Here is a 22179-nt window from a genome sequence, read left to right as displayed (position 1 = left end):
TAGTTGTCAGTGTGAAGCTGGCACCTCCCTCCTCCTCTCAAAGCTATGCGAGGGAGCATGCTTGAATAAACCAAACCCACCACGAGCCAAAGACCTGTTTGAAAAGAAACAAGTGGGGTTTAACCAAATCCAGCACTTCCAGATGGGAAGTCCTGGTAGGTGAGGAAGGGCAGATCACGAGGCAGGGTGTGCATTCACCTGGGGAAACGGCTCCCAAACTTGGCTCTGAAGCACACTTTGGTATTTTACCTTATTAGTTCACACATTCATTCATTAACTCTGTATGACCCAGAAGTAACCTCTGTAATCTCTGTTCTGTAGTCTGTTTTACATGACTTCTTTAGCACATCTATCGCAGTGACATGTAATCACGTTTCTTCCACCTTGCTCTAGCAAACTTCACAACTTCTTATGCATTCTGAACAACTTTATCTAATCAAGACATATTGTAGAATCACAGAATGGTTTGGGTTGGAAGGGATCTTAAAGGTCATCTCATTCCACCCTCCCTGCCATGGGCAGGGACACCTTCCACCAGACCAGGCTGCTCAAAGCCCCATCCAGCCTGGCCTTGAACACTGCCAGGGAGGGGGCAGCCACAGCTCTGGGCAACCTGGGCCAGGGCCTCACCACCCTCACAGTAAAGAATTCCTTCCTTATATCTAATCTAAATCCCCCCTCTTTCAGTTTAAAGCCGTTACCCCTTGTCCTATCTCTACATGCCCTTGTAAAATGTCCCTCTCCGTCTTAAATTTCTGCTCTGAGATTCCCAAGGATTTCTTGTTATGGTCCCTGGGCAGTAGACTCTTCTAGGTTGAAATCGCCTTTCCTGAGAATAACTGGAGCTCTGCTTGTCCTTGACTTCTGTTTTTAACCATGAATGTTGTTTAGTAACAGCAGCTGCTGTTTCACAGAGATGCAGTTACGTTTTGTTTGGGTGTAATACTTGTGGTGTATAATTCAGTTTGTTAGACACTTTGCCCAAACAGGCACTTGTGTCGTGCCCGGTACTTTTTGTATAATTTATCTCCCGATGCTCTGCTCACAAAGAACCTCTGCACTGATAACCAGAAAAAGGAGGCTGCAGCTGTAGCTGAGAAAGTTGTGGAGCACAATCATCAGCCTTGACTTGAAGCTGCATAAAATTACATAAACCCACTTTTTTTTCACCATGACAATACACACAAGGGAAGAACAGACCCAGTATTTTGAGTTTGACGTGGCCTGAGCCTGACCTTGCTACGCACCACTCGCACACAGGCTGTGCAGGTTTGGTTATCTAACCAAGTGAAGGGTGCTCGAGAGCTCAGAGCCTCTTTTTATCCTCCGGTGACACAGCTGTTTCTGTAGTGCTGCTCGGCTAAATGGTCCCAGCCCAGCGGTGCTGGGCCACGGAGCCCCCCAGAGATGCCGGGGTGAGGAAGGAAGAGCTTCAGCACAGCTCTCCTTGGTATTGCTGATGCAGATTGCTGAGAACACTGCTCTTCCTTGATGGCTAACAGCTACCAGAGCAAGACAAAGCACTTGGTGAGTTAGGGGCGAACGCCATTTCTCCCACCAATGCTGGATGTACACAAGGCTGTTTTCAGTCTGCACGCCACGCTCTGCTCTGCACGCAGACTTAACTCTCCCTGCACGAGTGCTGGATTGCTTTTGCCAAAAAGCATTTTGGAAAAGAGAAGCAGAAGTTGCGAAAGCTCCAGATGAGGGTGCTGCTTAAAAATGGGAGCCAGTTTCCTCTGTGTGCAGGAAATTTCATTCAGGAAAGTGCCAGACGAAATGGTATACGGGTTGGGTGAGTGGGTAACAGAGCAGGTTCCAGTCCTTGGACATGAGAATTTTGTGGGTCGTTGACACAAGCAGAAGGGAAGGCTTTGTGTGCTGTTAGCAAAAAAGCGAACTAGAAAGAGAGGAAGTGTTACAGCACTTGTGCATTGTGGTGGGTGGGCTGAGATGCAGAGGAGTGAGAGAAGTTGTGGATGAATGTTCAGGATTTTCAAAGGGGTGTGCAAGACCAGAAGAAAAAAAGTAAAGACACTGAAGGAAAGAGAAAAGTAAAGACATTGAAGGAAAGAGATGTTAGGTTGAGCAGTTCGTTAAAGACAGCCGTAACTCCTGGTGATGGGAAGAAAACACATCAGGAAAAATATTTTAAAACAAGTATTTTAGTAATAGCGATGTTATTTTAGGTTTAAAAAAAATCTAGCCTGAATTTGAAGGCGCAAAGTTTCGAACATCACAATAGTATTCATTTGGAAGGAGAAAAGAAAACAATACTGCATTTTGATATTTTTACTTCTGTCACAGGGAACCCATTTGTAAGTGACACAGTGACATTTCTTCAGCACACCTGGAGCGGTGCATCTGTGTTGGCATGGACTGAAGAAACCCCCCTTACCTTTTATCAACCACCGAAACATGGGCCAGCGACTCATGGATAGGAGGGTTTGCTGTGAGCAAGCGAGCTAACAAGACCTGTAATTTAAGGAACTTTTAAGATAAAGATGGTTAAAAATCTGAACAAAGTAATTACAAGAAACTTCCTGAAGCTCAGCTATTAACCCAGCTATTAAGTTGTAGATCATAATCTACAAGTAAGATGCTAGGCCAATTAATTATGAGCATTTGACAGACTACTCAGGAACTGTAGGTGAAAGTGATTGCCACAGCTCATTAGTGTTTGTAACATTATGACTATATAAACTGGAAGAAAAAGCCTTTCTCAGTAAGTGATTTTAGATAAGGGAGGCTCCTGAACAAAATTCTTTCAAGATATTGTAGCAAGGCCTTGGTTAAGAGGATTTCTCCTCAGGGAATGCAGAATAAAATCCAATATATAGCTTCAAGGTTGGGGAGGAGCCATAATCCTTCATATATTTCATATTTTTTCTTTGTAACTTAGCCTAAACCAGGAAGAACACAAGCCTATGCGTAGGATGAATTAACTCAGAAAGCATAAACATTATTTTAACTTATCATATATAAATCCCGCAACAAATTCTGCCAACCCTCAATTTACAGACCATTGCCTATTGTAACAGAGAGCTCTGAAGAAGGTTTGATACTCATCCTCGGTCCAGGCATTCTGTCAGGTTCACTTCACCTACGGACCTGTGATTTTATCAAATTACCTCTGAAATTACCACATCAGTATGGGTGGATTGGGATACCAGTAAAACACACTGGTACCAGACCGCTCCACCTGCTCTTTTCCAGTTGCTACTACTGTATCAACAACTGGGAGGAGTGGTGGATATACTAGAAGGCTGTGCTGCCATTCAGCGAGACCTGGACTGGCTGGAAAGTTGAGCAGAGAGGAACCTGATGAGGTTCAACAAGGGCAAGTGCAGGGTCCTGCACCTGGGGAGGAACAACCCCATGCACCAGTACAGGCTCAGGGCTGACCTGCTGGAGAGCAGCTCTGCAGAGAGGGACCTGGGAATGCTGGTGGATGACGAGTTGACCATGAGCCAGCAGTGTGCCCTGGCTGCCAAGAAGGCCAATGGAATCCTGGGGTGCATTAGGAGGAGTGTGGCCAGCAGGTCGAGGGAGGTTCTCCTCCCCCTCTACTCTGCCCTAGGGAGGCCCCATCTGGAGTACTGTGTCCAGTTCTGGGCTCCCCAGTTCAAGAAAGATGAGGAGCTACTGGAGAGAGTCCAGCGGAGGGCTACAAGGGTGGTGAGGGGACTGGAGCATCTCTCCTACGAGGAGAGGCTGAGGGAGCTGGGCTTGTTCAGCCTGAAGAAGAGAAGGCTGAGGGGGGACCTTATAAATGCTTACAAATATCTGAAGGGTGGGTGTCAGGAGGATGGGGCCAAGCTCTTTTCAGTGGAGCCCAGCGACAGGACAAGGGGCAACGGGCACAAACTGAAGCACAGGAAGTTCCAGCTGAGCATGAGGAAGAACTTCTTCCCTCTGAGGGTGACAGAGCCCTGGAACAGGCTGCGCAGGGAGGTTGTGGAGTCTCCTTTTCTGGAGATATTCAAGACCTGCCTGGACGAGGTGCTGTGCAGCCTGCTGTAGGTGACCCTGCTTCGGCAGGGGGGTTGGCCTAGATGACCCACAGAGGTCCCTTCCAATCCCCACCATTCTGTGATTCTGTGAACATCAAGGAAACCCACTCCACACTCCCGGGGACTAAGGAGACAGGAGCACGGCGGCGATTCAGAGCGAGGAGCAGCCTCCTCTCCCAACGCCAGCCAACACGACCTGCACACGGCGCCGGGGGCCGCGAAGGGCTGTTCCCGCCCTCGGGCGTCGCTGAGGCGGCGCCGTGCCGGCCCATAGGCGGGAAGGGGCTCGTCGCCGCGCGCAGAGCATCCTGGGAAGGCGGCCGCCCGCCCGCGGGTCCTCCGTCGCCGCGGCTGTCCGCCGCCGGCCTGCTCCGCGCCGCCCGGCCCGGCCCGGCCCCGCCGCGGGTCCCGCTCCCCTCGCCTCGCCTCGCCTCGGGGAAGGGGCTGAAGCGGCCCCCAGCAAGCCGTCGGCTGGGGCCATACCGCTGTTCCCCGCCGCGCCGGGAGGAGCTGGGGGCCCTGCGGCTGGCGGCGGAGGGGAGCGGCGGTGACAGCGGCTGAGGCGGGCGGGCGGCCCCGCCGCCGCCATGGGCAGTGAGTACGGGCGGCGCCGGTCCGCGGGCGGGGGGGCGGCCCGGGCCCTGCTCCCCGGGGCCGCTGTGTCCGTGAGGGGAGGCCGTGGCCAGTCGCCGGCCCGGCGGGCTGAGGCGGCGGCGTGCCCACGGTGCCCGGCGTAGGCGGGCCGGGGGGGGTGCGGGGACAGCGGGGCTCCCTCCTGCCGAGCCCGTTCCCTGCCGCCGGAGCAGCAGCCGCTTTGCCGGGCGCTGGGGGGTTTTTATCCCCTCTGGCCTTAATATTTTAACGTGGGAGCCGTGCCGCCTTTGGTGGAGCGAGGTGCCCCTTCTGGTAAGCTGCCTGGAGGGCTTGGGCGAAGGGAGTCAATGCGTTTTCTTTGAAGAGGTACTGACGGCTCTTTTCTGTGGCTGTCCAAATGTGGTGGGGCTGGGAATAATCCACAAGTTTTGGAGGACAGGTTACTCACCAGGCACATCTGCTTGGATTTTTTTTTTTAAATTTGATTCCGGAAAAAGAGCTCAAACTGTTGCGCTCTTTCCAGAAACTGTTGTGCTTTATTCCACAAAAAAGAGCTCAAAAAGAGCGCTTTATTCCAGAAAAAGAGCTCAAACTGTGTTTTTAAAGGAGAAACTGAAGAGAGATATATATATATATCAAAAGTCAAATATCCGCCCCCCCCCCAGTTCTGATCGGAATAAGTGTTGCAGTGATTTAAATTAAGATTTCTAAACATATGTTAGAGATTGAATTGTTTTTCTCAGTTAAATACTTCTGTAAAACATGAAATACTAGTCTCTACGTGGATACTTTTAAATGTCAGTATCCTTTGCTTCTGTGTTTAACTAGCACAGACTGATACTAGGCCACTTATTTTTAGATGGAATACAAGTTAGTTCACTTCTGGTGAGACATGCAGTGCTGCTTCTCATCTAAAATGATTCCAGCTGTGGAAAAAAGGGATGGGCCAGGTCTGAATAGAACAAGAATTCTTGTTAACATTTTTTTCCCTGCTTTCAGCTGTTTCAAGAAGACAGTGTTAGTTTTCAGACATTGAATTAGAATGTGTATTGATGAAATCATTCACTTATGAAGTGCTACTTACACTTTATTTTTTCCCCTAGAAGTTAAATGAAGTTGTATGAAGTTTTATAAATTCATAAAGATTCGTTAACGTATTTTTCTCTCTTTTTTTTTTTGTGTGTGTGTTTGTTTTTCTGGAACAGTAAAATTTTTAGAAGTTATTAAGCCATTCTGTGCAGTGTTACCTGAAATCCAGAAACCAGAAAGAAAAGTGAGTGCCACATTATGTTCTTATTTTTATTGGTTCACAGATAAGAGAATATTGTGGTATTCAAGTCCATGCTCCAATGTAAATACAGACAGTGGGCCCTAAAGTAGCATGTATTCTTTGGAGGAGGGGGAATCCATGTTAAGGTAAAAGATTACCACGATGATGAATTCTTAACAGCATTCTGATAGGTTGTTCCACTTGGTAGTTATGCTAACTAATTGTTTTTAAAAAATCTCATCTCTAGACTGAGTTTGTGTAGTTTCAGCTCCATATGATTGGATCTATTTTAACATACCAGAAAAGAGTTTTCAAGTTCTGTTTTTTTTCTTCCTGTGGATAGCACTGTTGTCTTTGTGGATGCCACTGTTGGCCTTGAGTACTAGTCCCACTCAGGGGCTTTGATCTGGCTTACATATTACTTTGAAACGACTTGTGCTGTGAGTCAGGAACCACAGATTTAGCTCTTCCTTTCCCACAAAATATTTTCCACTCCCGTAGCTGTGACTCACCTTGATGAAGTGGGAAAGTGATCCGTGATATAGCTCAGGTAGGTAATTGCTCCCTGTTCACCTACTGGTCGTGACCCTCTTCTTTGTTCTGAAATCAGTAAGCTGAGTTCATTTGCAGCTGATCTCTCTATTCCCTAGAAGCTCCTCCCATTTCTTGGCACATTTTCTAGATTAAAATTAGCTAATTTCTGCAGATCAGAAGGAGACCCGCCCTGTCAAAACAAAACCCCAAAAAACCCCAACCCGCCATTTTTTACTTTTAAAACTAAAGCAAGCACATACCGCCTAAGTGACAGAAGTTCTAATTAGAGTAATAAATTTACCTAATATTCATTGTCATGACTGGCCTGAAAATTCCTTAAGAGCTAAATGTTGATTTTTTTGTATTCTTAAAAGGAAATGCATAGCTGGGACCGTGACACCACCTGAGAGAATCTTCTTTTGTTGATGAGAGATTCCTGAAGGTTAGGACTGGATGCAGAGGTGTTTGTGCCAGTAACCATAGCTGAGCCTGCTGGATTGCGTGGAGAAGATACAGTAAAAACTGCTAATTATTCCCCTCTGGAATTGATTTTTAAAAAGATTGGGATTTATCCCCTGGCTCTTTGTTCCAGCTGTCATTCCTTGTTGCTTTGCAGCATCTTTCCCTCTTGGGACAGGTTTCCAAACAAATTATTTAGGTCAGACAAAAAACTCCGCTCTTGTGACACCCCACCTGGAGTACTGCATCCAGCTCTGGAGCCCCCAACATAAGAAGGACATGGATGTGTTGGGAGTGGGTCCAGAGGAGGGCCACAAAGATGATCCGAGGGCTGGAGTACCTCTCCTGTGAGGACAAGCTGAGGGAGTTGGAGCTGTTCAGCCTGGAGAAGAGAAGGCTCCAAGGGTGACCTTATAGCAGCCTTCCAGTACCTGAATGGGCCTACAGGAAGGATGGAGAGGGAGTTTTCTCAAGGGTGTGTAGATAGGACAAGGGGGAATGGCTCTAAACTAAAAGAGGGCAGATTTAGATTAGGTATTAGGAAGAAATTCTTCACCATGAGGGTGGTGAGGCACTGGAACAGGTTTCCCAAAGAAGCTGTGACTGCCCCCTCCATGGAAGTGTTCAAGGCCAGGTTGGATGGAGCTCTGAGCAGCCTGGTCTGGTGGAAGATGTCCCTGCTAATGGCAGGGGGATTGGAACCCCATGATATTTAAGGTCCTTTCCAACCCAAACCATTCTATGATTCTATCTTCAGAGCAGGAATCTCCAGTGCTGGACCCTGTGCTAAGACTTGGATGCACCAGATCTGGGTGGAAGGTACCCATCTTTGTTTTTACAGGAGTGAACCCTCGTGTAGTCTTCTGGGGCTGATTTATGGCATATCTGATTAGCTGTTACATCCATTTCATTTTTGTCTAGAGAAGTGGATGGGAAGAGGAAGCTAAGACAGATCTACAGCTACTGATGTTTCTGTAAAGCTCAGCGACAGTTGTGATTTTTCTCCTCCCCTTCTGTTTGCCAGGGAGGAAGCGAGGCTTGATCTGTCCGTGTCCTCCATCAGCAGGTGAATGATGCCCAGGGAGGTGCCGCAATTCCTGTCCTCTATTTGGGTCACTTTGTCTTTATTATATCTAGGTTGCTGTCTAGGCCATGACTGCCAGTTGCCAGCTTTGTACCAATTTGAAGTGAAAATAGAATTTGGAACATCATTCCTAGACTGAAGAGCCCTTTGACCATTTTAAGTTACGTTCCTTGCTTGTGTGAAGTTTATCAAGAAACCTAGGTCGTTCTATATAACTGTAATTCTTTGTTATTTATTGTTTTCTTGCAAGCTGTCACTGGCACACATCATTAGTAATGGTTTTAGTGTGTTGGTTAAGGCCAGGATAGGAAATGGACATAACAAAATAGAAAAAAATCTACTTACTCTAAACTTGTATTGATTGTTAAGTGAAGATGAAGTTTTGATTCAGTTGGGCTGTCATTAACAGAAGCAATTGCTACTTTTTAGTATGTTAGCAGTATGGGTTCGTATTTCCCTCTAATGCACAGTTTTTTCCAAGTAGAACACACTGTTCAGAACACCAGGAAGATTATGCTTAAGTCACTTTATTTTCACAAGTTCTAAGAAAAATGTCAAAGGAATAAAATGTCCAATTGAATCTGATCAGAGGATGTGCTGTCCCTGTGCTTGTTATCGTTTGTGGCTGGAATATTTTGGTTCCCGTCTGTATTTTGCTGTTCCTGGCATATGGCTTCAGATGCCTCCTTTTTCTTTTTTGTCTTTTTGAATCATAGAGACTGTTTTCCTTGTGAATAACTGTGATTTGGGTGATGTAGAATTTCTCTAATGCTTGTATTCACCGGAGTTACAGAGAGAGCCAGAGCAGTTGGAGAGCTTGACCGATACTTTGGAAGCTAAGGTTAACTGTTGGGCTGCAGAGATAATCTGGTGACGCATTTTTCTTTTTAGAAATCTGTACTTAAAATCTGAGTTGTAGAATTCAAGCAGCACTTGATAAAGTGGGTCAGCACTGCATAGAGTCTAACACAAGATACTGTTTGGATTTATTTGCTGCTGTCACTGTTTGTCTTTTTTTAACTTTGTACTGGAAGTATTTTTAGCCTCTGGCCTCTTTTAAAAAAAGAGTAAGGCAGTATCAGTAAATAAAGTAAATTGCTGGAATTGTTTTGCTTCTAAGTGCGTGATTTCATTTATAAAGATACGGACTACTGCTGGGTTTTCTTTTGCTTGAGAAGCTGTGCTGCTGCATTGGTTTGTAGTTTCTCATTTGTGGGTGTTCAGTACCTATAAAACCAGGCACTAATCCTTTTTCTTGTTGCTTCTCTACAGGCAGATTCAGTGGTTGGAGGCAGAAAGCTAGTGTTTCTGCTGTATCTTTTTTACATATTAGTTCATGTCCCGTTTTAGTAGCTACTGTACTCTTGCCTGCAGTGAACCCACTTACCCTAATGTTTACAGTGTGTGGAGGAGAGGTGGGAACTTGCACATAACACTGCATCGTAGCTCTCTCTGGTCTCTTCAAGTGTGTTTCTTTCTGTCTCACGCTTTGAGTAATCCTCTGGTTCAAACTTGGATCTTGTGATTCTTCTCTTCTTGTGCCTGTTACTTGTTACAGTTGCCTCAAATGTTGTGACCCTGAGATTCTCTTCAACGTGTTAGTGATTAATGATCGTCGATCTGACATTCTTTGATTTAAAGTAATATATAGTCTACGTCGATAACGGTATTTTGGAGGGAAAAGAAAGAGTCTTTAAAAATTTTGTGGTCTGTGTCCATGAACATAATGGTGAATTTAGGCTTCCTCTAACATCCTTTGAAGAACTTATTCTGAATATTTTGAATTGCTGTCCAAAACTCATGGTTCTTCTGGTTTTTATCACTTGTCTTCACAGCAGTTAAATCTCTTTAAAAACTTTATAGTGCTTTAGTTTAATAACTTCCAGTGTTACAAAAAAGTGCCTGCAATCTGTTGAAGCCTAGAGCGCTAATTACTGAACGTGATTTTTTTTTTTGCATTAATCTTTCATGTTTGTTCTGATATGTCCATGTTTTTAGCCATACTGTTGCTTTTCTGTAAATACCCACTATATTAGAATTCTATATATAGAATACATTCTACTGACTGAATGTCAGCTATGCTGTCTGCCAGATCCCATGTAGGTTTTTTTTGACTACGCAGAAGCCTATGATTGTCTCTCTCTATAAAATCTGAAATAAGATTAAAAATAAATTCTAATGAGAAATGATGCCTTCTGGTTTAATGTCTTTGCATTTAGTTCTGAATGGTACAGCATTTAGTACTAATGTGAGAGTACAGTGAAACTTCTACGTACGATGAGCCCATTAATCTCTACAATCTGTTCTGTAGATCCAGTTCAGAGAGAAGGTCCTATGGACGGCTATCACGCTCTTCATTTTCTTAGTATGCTGCCAGGTAGGTATTGATGTTTTCTGCGTTTCAGAAAAATGTGCATTCTCTACGTATAAAAGAGAATGCTAAAAGCATAAGAAATTCTTGTTTCATGTTGACCTACCAGTTTCAGTTATGTTTTTTTATGGTGAAGTATTTAAAGTTCAGTTAAAGAAATGTGATTCTCTGAAATAGTTTTTATTATTGATTAGGTATGTTTTCAGAAACTAATGCTTTTTATGTAGTCTAAAATACATAATGTTTTTTCTTGTTATATGAAAGGTCCTATCAAATTATGATACTGGCTGCAGGGTAAATGGCCAAGCTATTGTTCGTTGAGTAGTCTAAACAAACTGAACAATATTATGCATTATAGATAAATTGAAGCAGTAACAAGTTTGAAAGTGAAATAAAGTGGTGTTTTAACCTGATACTCTTGAACAAGCTGATGGGTTGTAAAGATTGCAGAAAAATGTTTCTGAGGTGTTTAAGCTGACATTGTTTTTTTGTGAATATACTGACAAAAATGTTAGCTAAAACCCCTCTAAAACACAAGTCTTTGAAAACATTTATGTGATCTTTATTACTCACAGCTGAAGGAGTTCCTAGAATCTGTACTGGGGTTGTAAACAGATAGTGTTCTTTGTTTTTTTGAAAGAATACTTAGATATTGCAGAAAATAAGAATCCATGTATTAGTTGATATATATTTCTTAAAACTTGTAGACCTGTTAGAAGATGTAAAGTGAATTGTACATCTTCAGAATCAGGCTTTTTAGGTTATGTTTATTAACTTAACCATTCCAGACTTCGGAGCAGTAGTTTAATAATTTTTGTTTACAACTCTGAAGGACACTTGAAAGGCTAAAACCCAGCTCTTGTACCTGCCTGTTTTTTTGGAAGGAGGAGGCAGGAATGATGCTAGAGCTAGAAGAACATGTAGCTTGTCGGTCTTTCCTAGCTGCTGGATATATGCATAAATTAAGATTTTGAATCTACAAAAGATTGTAGTAGTTGAGTAAGGAAATCGGATGGTGCAGACTAGAGCATTCAGGAATTAATCTGTAAGATTGCCTGGATACCTAGTCTACTTTTTGTGATTAAGAAGAGTTTTAAAGAGCTCAAAATTGTTCAATGTTGGCATGTAGAATACTGGAGGTTTTGTATAAACTTGGCTAACTTTGACAGTTCTGTATGGGATATTTTAAAACATACCCCCAGCTGTAGACTTTGAAGATTTAAACTTGCTGGAGGAAGATATTTACATTGTAGTTTATGCTGTATCTTTAAGTTCTACTGAAAAGAAATTCTGTTTAGGACCATTTAGAAAAAAATAAAAAGTAGAAAGACTGCTTTCTTCTGTCTTCTCAAAGATGGTTTGCTACAGTTTTCTCTTTTTTTTTTTAACTCAGAATTGCTACAAAAATTTTGTTGAAATAAGTAATGGAATATCATCTAATATTTTTCCCCGTTCTGTTAATGATTTGTGGTGGCCAACCTATTTAGTTTATGCTTTTTTCTGTTCTTTTGGGGAGTTATAGTACTCCAGAACCTCATATGTCAGGCATTTACATCTTCAGCTTCAGTAATCTGGTTTATGTCCACTGACTCTACTTTGTAGGGGTTTCTGCATTTTCCTGTAGAAGGCTCTTAGTTTATATAGCTTAGTCCTCTGAGTTGTACCCCAGTTGGGGGAGTAAAATAGATGGTGTCAGTATCTCTGCTATTGTATGCTCTGGTTTAATTAAAAAAAAAAATTTGGAATGAATTCTATTAACCAGTATAACAGTTGCATCATTACACACTAAGATTTTTGGATTAATGCAAGCTTTCTTTGTATACCTGCTTAATACCGCTGTGCACGTTGACAGATACCTTTGTTTGGAATCATGTCATCAGATTCTGCAGATCCGTTCTACTGGATGCGAGTCATTCTTGCGTCAAACAGAGGTTAGTAGATTATTTCCTTTCTCTCTGTTTAGTAGCGGTATACACAGACCAGGAGAAAAAGGGTTGCTTGTTAAATTTTTATACAACCCAGATGTCATGTTGAAACACTTTGTGAAGTTCTTAACACAGCTGTAATTAAAACTGACTGATACTTGAGGAGTACTTCATCTTAGGAACAGGGTTTCCTTTGACACGCAGATGAGATTATCCTTGATTCTCAAATTTTGGGATGATTCTGTTTCAAATGGTAGAACAGTCTCTTTCTGATTAACATATGGGACAGGGAATCTTCTGCCCCACTACTTCATGAACAGCACTAATGTGCAGTACGAAAGCATTGGCTAGAAAATACATTCTGTGCACAAGCCAGATACACCTCATAGTATTTTGGCAACATTACGGGTGAGTAATTTTATAGTTGGGAAAGCTAAGGGCAGAGATGATTAGGCTTATAGTTTAGCAAAGGCAAACTGACTTATTTTAGAACAGGCAAGTGGATCCCAACGAAATGTAGAAGATGACTTAAACTAATGCTAGAAGTCTAAAGTGTAAGATGGGTGACCTGGCATGCAGGACTCTAAATGAGGACACTGACCTCATCTGTATCATGGAAAACTGGCTGGAAGTATGAAAATCAGTGGAACTTTCTAATGTGAACGTACACATTATTTAGGATTGGCAAATTTTGTCACACCAGTGAATATAACAAATGAAGGTAAATAAGTTATCTGTTCCAAACTCTGCTGCAGAATTTGCGTATGAAATTCTGTGTCTCACTAGCAGCATATGGTGCTAAATACACTATCCACTACCCAGACAGAAGGGTAACAGTGGCCAAGAAAAGACTAGAGGGACTGTGAAGGCAACAAAAAGCAGGAATGGGAAAGTTAATTTTCGCTTAAGTCAGCTGACTAGATGTCATTGGAGGATGTGAGGTGAGGCTAAAGTTTTTGACATCCTAATTTTCTTGCTGTTGGAGAAGTAGAGATTTCCATGAGAGAGGACATAATATCTAACATGGTACTGAACAGCGTCTAGACTCTAGGACGCAGGTACGAAAGAACCACATTGTAGAGGTGACTTTAATGCTTTCACATTTTACATTTTGGTAGCAGGGAAAACACTAGGGGAAAAAAAAATGTGCAACAATGCTTAAAATTTTTAAAAATTAGAACTGAAATGAGGACTCTGGTAGTTAGGCAGAAATGAAAAGAAGACTGCAGACAATAGGGAAGGTGCTCAAAAACCCTTTGTTAAATTCAGATTACTTATTAAAGGCTCTTCAGGAAATTAAGCTATTGCGGGATAAGAGGGAAGACCTAATGGCTTAAGAACTGGTCGAAAAGATGAAAAAAAATATCCATACAACTCTGTGAGGTGCCACAAATTGAATACTGCAGGCAGTTGTAATCTACTGTGCCATGAAGGATATAGCGGAATTAAACAGTCAGGAAAAGGCACCAGGGAAAATCCAAGGTAGATAGTGATCTATAGAAAGAGATCCTAAAGAAATAAGGATTCTTTGCTGCGAAACGTTTATATCCCAAATGTCTTTCAGGTCTTCGTCTCTGGAAAAAAGGTGATGGGGACTGGATAGTCACTTTTTCCTGAGGCTGTAAGAGGGAAGGGGCAGCCAATGGTATTACTAAGCAGCACACGTAACTCAAAGTTGCTCAGTAAATTACTGGCAGAAGTTGCCAGGAGCAGTTTCTGAATAAAGGAGTGATATATGGGAAAAGGGAAGTACAGAATGCTTCTTCCCCCAGAGAAGGGGCCCCTCTCAGAGATGTGGTGTGAGGGTAGGTACGCTTCTAGGCTGATCAGCCATGGATATACTGTTTTTACTTCTTTTCATCTTCCATATGACCTTACAGACCGTGCTTCACCTGTCACTGGTTCATGTTGAGACTTTACAAGTCTGCAGCGGCTAAATAGGTTGTTTTTATTAGTAATCTTACTGGTATTTTTATGATGGAACACTACTGAACTACACCTGAGAGCAGAGTTACACAATGTACAGAATTGAACAGAATTGTAAGCTGATTCTCTTTTGAGTCTCCCTGGTGGATATCGTGACTTAACGTCAGAAAAAATGGGCATTATTTATGTCCCTTGAGTGACCATGTAAAAGATGGTGACAAAGTAGTTTGATCTGGCTTAATTGAATATTGAACTTGTGAAGTGCATCCTTACCCAAATATTTTTTCTTTAAAGTTCCAGCTTGGGAAATGTGGAAAGTTTCATCACTTGGTAGTTCTAGTTTCTTAAATTTCATCCAAATTTTCAACATGTGGGTTTTTTTTTTTTTTTTTTCCTAAGCTTTCAGCTTCTTCAGATAGGAGAAAATTTTCTGATATTAGCTGAAGGACAACTTAGACTTCAAAATCTCTTGGTAATGCTGTTGCTCCAAAAAGACGATGCGAAAGAATGTTTCTGTGCTGAGATGGGAGAGCGTGTTGTACAGGCAAGAGGCGGGCTCTCTTCCTGAGTTTAATGGCTTTGTGTAGGTTCAGTTCTGCTCCCGCACTGCATTAGAATGTCACTCAAGCAGGTATATCAGTACTGAACAAGACCTTGCTGAGAATATTTCTAAACTGGAGTACCAGGTGGTAGTCCTGGTGTTGTGGGTGCGTCAGTCTGAGGGTGCAAGTAGAACGAGTGGTGCCCCAGGTTTTATTACACCGGGTGAAGTGATTGGGAGGGAAAACCAGGCAGGTTTTCTAGAACATAAACCGATGTGTGGCAGTGGTAGTGTTTGATGAAGTTATATCGCCCTGTTCGAGTTGTATACAGTTGGTACCTCGGTGGCATTGCACCAGTAGGTGAGTTGGCAGAGTAGAGCCACTTAACGACGTGTTTGTTTTGTTAACAGCTAGTCTAATCCTAAACTTCTCCACTCTTACCTAGAGTCAGCAATTCCAAATGTGGCATTATCAGCCGCTGCGGATCCACCACATCTTTCTTGTGGTCTTCCAAATTAAGTGTTTGGATAGTGTGACAGCTGAAGCACTGACAGAGTAAATAACCAGGGACAAGATGCTTTCCAGTGAAAGGTTCCTTGATACGATATGTCAAAAAGCTGAGCTTCAGTGTGCGTTGACCTTTAGCGTTAGCATGGTTTCACAAAAATATTTGAAGGGGAAAGCTACACGGGTTTTTCATGCTGCCTTCAAAATTACAGATTTTAACACAGCAGCCTTCTTTTGTGAGGAGATAGCAGTCTTTGTGTGGATCATAGCTCTAATGGAAGGTACATGTTTGAAGGGTTATGAAAACGGTTCCTTATAGGTCAGAAACCTTTTGTCAGGCCTAATAACCTCACAGTGCAGTTCTTTAGGAGAGCTGCTTGAATGGCAACCGTATTAATTTTTGTTCCTGTGTAGGTACTTTGATGGAATTGGGTATCTCGCCCATTGTGACATCTGGTTTGATCATGCAGCTGCTAGCTGGGGCGAAGATCATTGAAGTTGGTGATACTCCAAAAGACAGAGCCTTGTTCAATGGAGCTCAGAAATGTAAGCACTGTTCCAGTTAAGCATGTTTTTGTTCTTGGGAAAGCAGCCTGCCTAAGTGATACTAGATGTGAGATTTCTTTGGTAGGTGATTTCAGAGCAGATTTTTTTTTTCTCTCTTGTTTTAGTATTTGGGATGATTATTACCATTGGGCAAGCCATTGTGTATGTTATGACTGGAATGTATGGAGATCCTGCTGAAATGGGTGCTGGAATTTGTCTTCTTATTATAATTCAGGTTTGTAATAAGCTGTTTTGTGTGTAACTGACACTGGTTAGCTACAGTATCACTGGAAGGAAAAATCTTTCTATGTCTGCTTGCCTTTTATTTATTTATTTTTAATGCTATAAAGCATCATCCTTTGTATCTGTCTGTCTGTACGTGAAATTCTAAATATTCCATAAAGGAGGAGAAACTTGGGATAGTTAAGATAAAAAATATTTCAGATAGGAGTGGCTGTTTGATTCAAAATACAGGAATCGATAGACTTTGAAAGCAGTAGCTGCTGTTCGGTACCCTGCCGGACTTCACGCTGAACGGCACAGATGCAGCCTTGAGTCATTATCCTGTAGAGCAAAGCAGTAAATGCACAAACTTAAAACACTTTTTTGAAAAAAGTGCTTACCGAGTAATCTGCTTGCTAGCGTCAATGTTGAAAAGTCACAGAGATCATTGCCAGGTGAGACGCGCAGGCATTTGTACGTGAGAGGGCAAAAATACTGCATGAATGATATTTAGATAAAAAACTTGATGATCACTCTCCACCATGATGAAAATACTGAAGCAGGGAATTAATACATAATTCTTGACTTGATTTATTCTTGTTTCTGCTCAGCTTTGTTTCTTTTCCCACAGCTGTTTGTTGCTGGTTTGATTGTGTTGCTGTTAGATGAGTTGCTACAGAAAGGTTATGGCTTGGGGTCTGGTATTTCCCTGTTTATTGCTACCAATATCTGTGAAACCATTGTCTGGAAGGCTTTTAGTCCCACTACCATCAACACTGGCAGAGGTACGAGTGCTAGTACAATTAGTTGTAACGTGTTTCAGTGGATGTGTACTATACAGAAACTATCAGATGTTTATCGGATGGCTGTTGAAAAAAATGTTTTGATGTGTGATGATTAGCTTCTGAAGTCAGTTGTCTAATACTGAAGATGAAAATGTTGTCTGACTTACGTGAAGATTAATAACCTACAAGTTTGTCTTTGCTGATTTGAATGGCCACAGTTAAAATGGGACTTGAAGCCCCTCGACTGAAGAATTTTGGATATCCAAACTGAAGTAGCCTTGTTTTAGCATCGTTTAGTCCATACAAACAGAGAAGAAATTCATTATGTTCAGAGGAGTTGTTTATGATCCAACTGTTGTTTGTGGCTATAGGATACTTTCATAGTTGGTGCCTCCAGATTACTTGAAGCTAGTTTGATTGTTCAGAGACTGCCATCTCTTCATTCCTCAGCCACTCTGTGACGACGTCTGGTTGTCCTGAGACCCTAGAAACACCCTGTTAAGATACAGCCTGTTTGCATCAAGAAGTTGACCAGTCTAATGCATACATTTGAAATCCTGAGCCATGTTTTTAGTTTGCTTTTGTTTTTACCTGATTTTTAGTAGTTCTATTGCATTTTATTACTGCTTTTCTAAAGCTATTTTTCTCCTTGCTTATTGTTTCTTTCTTTCTTCCTATCATCTTCCTGCCCCGAGAAAAGAAAGAAAAAAGAGAACTCTTTCATATGTGTGACTTGTTTGTGGGTTTTTTTTAACCAGGAATAATATTTTGGTAGATTATTCTGCATTCTATAAGATAAAACAGAATTCTGTATTGCGATGTATTTGTTGTAACAGTATTTATGTCCTATTGCATCTGATTTTATGTTTCATTCTTAAAATTTCCAGAAGAAAGATACTATTTTTAAAATGTTTTTAATTTACAGATTAAATTTCCTTTTACTTTTTTGCTTTGTACAGGAACAGAGTTTGAGGGTGCTGTGATCGCATTATTTCATCTTCTGGCTACGCGAACTGACAAAGTCCGGGCTTTGCGGGAGGCTTTTTACCGACAGAATTTGCCCAACCTCATGAATCTGATTGCTACAGTATTTGTATTTGCTGTAGTCATATATTTTCAGGTAAAAAAATGAGAAATTCCTCGTAGTAGCTCTGCAGCTGCGTAGGTAGAAGTGCATGGGCCCTAGACACGGCTGTCATTGGGGAAAAATGTGAAAGTTAAACTAGAGTAAGGAACTGGTTTTATTTCAGTATTGTTGTTTCAGTGACATACCTCTGTGACAGTAAAGCTGTTAAATTTTATAGCCAGACGTACTGCACTCAGACAGTGAGTAATCTCACTCAATGCCTTACACACTATGAGAGTATTTTTACTAAAAATGGATTCTGGAACTGCAGTGGTTCTGTCACACAAGTAATATACTTGACATTCATTGCTGAGGTAGAAGAATACCTTTGGACAGAGCTAAAGAACTTTGCTTCTTTGGGGTGGGCGTGATACAGATTTGTTCTAGAAAACAACTGTGTAATTAATGTATAACTTACTGTTTTTTCCTTAATTTTCTTGAAATACTTAGCTAGTATTTCTTTTTAAATTTAAGTATTTACTAAAATGGACACTAAAGGAGATGCATATGGTGATTTTTAAAATCTTTTGTGTGTGTGCAGCTAAAATGTAATTTTTTTTTTTTTTTTTTTTTTTTTTTAAGCTGTTGAGTCAGAGTGCTGGCTAAGAAATGAATTACCTGCTTTTCAAAACCGTGTGGCTTTTCTTGCATCTCCTCATATAGGAGCCTGCCCCAGAAAACAGAAGGCTGGGCTTACTGCACGCAAGTGTGCTGTTAACTGGCTAGTTAAGTTAAAGGCCATTAAAGGTTTTTATCAAACCCTGTTCTATAAAGTATATTTTAGAGGAATGTAATTTAGCAGATGAGAGATAATATTTATGTGAAAAGAGTGTAATACAGCCAAGCAGGAACACTTCTAAATCCTTAAAGTTTGTAATCCAGACTGTAGCAGAACGCCTTTGGGTTTTGCTGTCTCGGGCCTTGCGCTCTTTGTCCATCTAGCAGGAGCCCTGTGGTCAGGGATCGCTCTGAGGCGTGCTAGGAGTCCCTCTTGTCTCGGAAATAAACCTGGGCTGCTTGTGTTCTCTCCCGTAGGGGTTTCGTGTGGATTTGCCCATCAAGTCTGCGCGGTATCGTGGGCAGTACAGTAGCTATCCCATCAAGCTCTTTTATACCTCCAACATTCCCATCATCCTGCAGTCTGCCTTAGTGTCGAACCTCTATGTGATTTCCCAGATGTTGTCCGTTCGGTTTAGTGGCAACTTCTTGGTGAACTTACTAGGACAGTGGGCAGTAAGTATTTTACCACTTTTTTAACTGCATAAAATTATTTGTATGTATGACTTCATTGTGAAACGTTGGTATTCAACCAGCAGAAAACAGGAATACTTACTTTTTAACATTTGTATATAAAAGCTGTTTTAAACATTGAAGAGGAATTCCTCTGTAAATACAGGATAGGAACGTGAGAGATCCGTGAGAAGTAACTGCCTGCCTTTTACTCTCCCTCTCATAGGATGTCAGCGGCGGTGGCCCTGCTCGCTCTTACCCTGTCGGTGGCCTCTGCTACTACTTGTCCCCTCCAGAGTCCATGGGTGCAATATTTGAGGATCCTGTCCATGTGATAGTTTATATAATATTTATGTTGGGATCCTGTGCGTTCTTCTCAAAGACTTGGATTGAGGTGTCTGGCTCGTCAGCAAAAGATGTAGGTGTTCTGATAAACGTGCCCAAATGTTTTCAGACTGCCTCTAATGTAGAACTGGTTCCTAACGCATCCGTTACTGCTCTGACTAAACACCAGGTGACGATGAAACCCTGCAGCCGTTTCATAAAGTTATGGTTTTCGCAGGTTGCCAAGCAACTCAAAGAACAGCAGATGGTGATGAGAGGCCACAGGGACACCTCCATGGTCCATGAGCTCAACAGGTAAGGAAAGGCCGACTTCCCGCTGGGCAATTGAGAGTGCTGGGCAGGTGTCAACTAGAGCAGATATGCTCGGAAAAATCCGAGACCTGCTTCCACAGCCGACATCAGGACCCTTCCCATCCAGCTGCCTGCCGCCTCTCCTAGCCATGCACAAGATGTGTATGGCAGTAGGCAAGAGTAGCAGTAACCTGTAGTGTTGTTTGGTTGAGCGGCATAACGAGGGAATTTGGGTTCAGTCTCTTCCATGTTTGTAAAAGGAAGATACCTTGATTTTTACAGGTGTTTAATTTGCCATTACTAAGCTAAGATGGCACTACAAAAGCGGTATTTTACGCAGTATTGCAAAGCCTGCCCATCTATATTGCAAGGTAGATTTATCCCTCCATATTTCAGTCCAAGCAGTTACTCTTAGTCCTGTGGCAGTTACGTAGTGCACACATGTATAAAATTGTTTTACTTCTAATTGGAAAGCGCTGCCAGTGTTCAGTTCTTCACACGGCTTTCCTACCAGTGAATATTTATTTTAGTTTCTACTTTGTGCGAATATGGAAGGTAGTAAGAGCTGCATTTACAACACTGCATTTGTTGCTCAGTATACTCTAGTTGGTTGTTTTAGTAGCAGATGTACTGTTAGAATCCTTGGATGAAAGTTCCTGATTACAAATGCTTTTCCCCCCCTTCTGGTACAGGTACATCCCTACAGCGGCTGCGTTTGGTGGTTTGTGCATTGGCGCCCTTTCAGTATTGGCCGACTTCCTAGGAGCCATCGGGTCCGGCACTGGCATTCTGCTCGCAGTCACTATTATTTATCAGTATTTTGAAATATTCGTAAAAGAACAGGCTGAGGTTGGAGGAGTAGGTGCATTATTTTTCTAGATGTCCAGATATTTCATGGTGTGTGAAAGGGAAAGTATTTTGACAACATGCGTCATTTAGTCCAATAATGCTATTTTCTTTTTACTTGTTTCGGAGTGCTGCGTGTCCCATTACTGTAATGGGCAGTGAGCAATGCCTGTGTGCAGCGTTAGTACCAGCTGCCTTAAGAATAAAGTTTACATTATCTCTTGTTTAAGTATTATCTAGTGTTGCCTGTAATGCTGGAAACCAGTTCATCTACCTTGCTGTTCAACCACTACCGTGAGATGGTAAAATGTATCGATTTGAGATCGGTAAACATTTTTGCACACAGCATTAAAATGTAAAATTTATTTCCCTGTCCTTAATAAGAAAAAAAAAAAAAATCTGGTTCAGATTGCCCCGTGCCAGTGTTCTTGACAAAATTTATTTGTAGCATGTATTTTACATTAATTTTTTTATACTTTTTTAACTTGAATTTCCCCATCACTGAACTCAGCACTCCTTATTCCGTTGTGGTGTGTCCACCCGGGCACCTTTCTCTTAGCTCTGAGGGTGGACAGGCAAACACCTTACCAGAGTCTGATACTCCTCTCGCCAGCGAGCCGGCTCTGTAGGGGATTGGCTGCGCCGCAGGGCCGGGGGCGTTGCGGGGTCTTGCCTGGGGCCTCCTGCGGGACAGCGTGGTAGCCGCTGTCGTGCCAGCAGGTCAGCCCCGTAGTTTTGTTTAAACACGTACTTCTGAGAACTGTGCCACTGAAACTTCCCGTCCACTTTGCTTTTGTGAGTCTGAGGAACAAGGCCTGGTTCCTCAAGCAGTTTCCAGAGAAGGGAAAGGGGGGGAACAAGATGTTCCTGCTCAAAATTTATTTATGTTGTCGCGCTTTACAGCGGCAATGTAACAACTGTAAATGTTAGACAATAAACTTATTTAATTAAGCGTTCTCCTGTGTCTTATCTGTGCAAGACATAATTCATAAGTGGTTTTTGATGAGTTCTAACATGCTTTGTTAGTGAGGCAGGTAGAATTGTTTAGGTTGAAAAAGACCTTTCACATCATCAAGTCCAACTGTTAACCCAACACTGCCAAGCCCACCACTAAACCATGTCCCTAGGCACCACATCTAAACACCTCCAGGGACAGAGACTGCACCACCTCCCTGGGCAGTCTGTTCCAATGCCTGACAGCCCTTTCAGTAAAGAAATTTTTCCTAATATCTGATCTACACCTCCCCTGGTGCACCTGGAGGCAATGTCCTCTCATCCTATCACTTGTTACCTGGGCATTACTTGCACCCTCCTTTCAGGGAGCTGTAGAGAGCAATAAGGCCCCCCTCAGCCTCCTCTTCTCCAGACTAAATAGCCCCAGCTCCCTCAGCCGCTCCTCATCAGACTTGTTCTCCAGACCCCTCACCAGCCTCGCTGCCCTTCTCTGGACACCCTCCAGCCCCTCAATGTCCTTCTTGTAGTGAGGGGCCCAAAACTGAACACAGCACTCCAGGTGCAGCCTCACCAGTGCCGAGTACAGGGGCACGATCACCTCCCTGCTCC

At 42.6% G+C, this 22179-nt stretch overlaps 1 protein-coding gene across 2 annotated transcripts; it reads left to right on the top strand.

Moving 5' to 3' along the window:
* The first annotated feature begins 4366 nt into the window (after positions 1-4366).
* SEC61A2 (SEC61 translocon subunit alpha 2) lies at positions 4367-21572 on the top strand. Of its 2 annotated transcripts, XM_075428796.1 has the most exons (12): positions 4367-4607; positions 5813-5880; positions 10266-10331; positions 12178-12256; positions 15640-15771; positions 15897-16006; positions 16625-16778; positions 17738-17898; positions 18940-19137; positions 19361-19552; positions 19697-19773; positions 20463-21572. In XM_075428796.1, the coding sequence occupies exons 1-12, from the start codon at positions 4601-4603 to the stop codon at positions 20647-20649; spliced, it is 1431 nt and encodes a 476-aa protein (XP_075284911.1). In that variant the 5' UTR covers positions 4367-4600; the 3' UTR covers positions 20650-21572. The 2 variants fall into 2 exon arrangements, with proteins under 2 accessions (XP_075284911.1, XP_075284910.1); XM_075428795.1 differs by lacking the exons at positions 4367-4607; positions 5813-5880 and adding an exon at positions 6875-7689.
* The last annotated feature ends 607 nt before the right edge of the window (positions 21573-22179 follow it).

Source organism: Opisthocomus hoazin, chromosome 8, assembly GCF_030867145.1.
Source record: "Opisthocomus hoazin isolate bOpiHoa1 chromosome 8, bOpiHoa1.hap1, whole genome shotgun sequence".
Taxonomy (NCBI): domain Eukaryota; kingdom Metazoa; phylum Chordata; class Aves; order Opisthocomiformes; family Opisthocomidae; genus Opisthocomus; species Opisthocomus hoazin.
Note: the sequence above shows the minus strand (reverse complement) of the source record. Positions and strands in the feature narration are given on the sequence as shown.

What these genes read in the sequence shown, in the direction of transcription:
- SEC61A2 (XM_075428795.1), top strand. Translation starts at nt 7,576, where the DNA reads ATGATATTTAAGGTCCTTTCCAACCCAAACCATTCTATGATTCTATCT. An exon ending in CTGTAGTCATATATTTTCAG is followed by an intron (nt 17,899 to 18,939) that starts GTAAAAAAATGA and finishes TCTCTCCCGTAG; the next exon opens with GGGTTTCGTGTGGATTTGCC. An exon ending in ACTTACTAGGACAGTGGGCA is followed by an intron (nt 19,138 to 19,360) that starts GTAAGTATTTTA and finishes TCCCTCTCATAG; the next exon opens with GATGTCAGCGGCGGTGGCCC.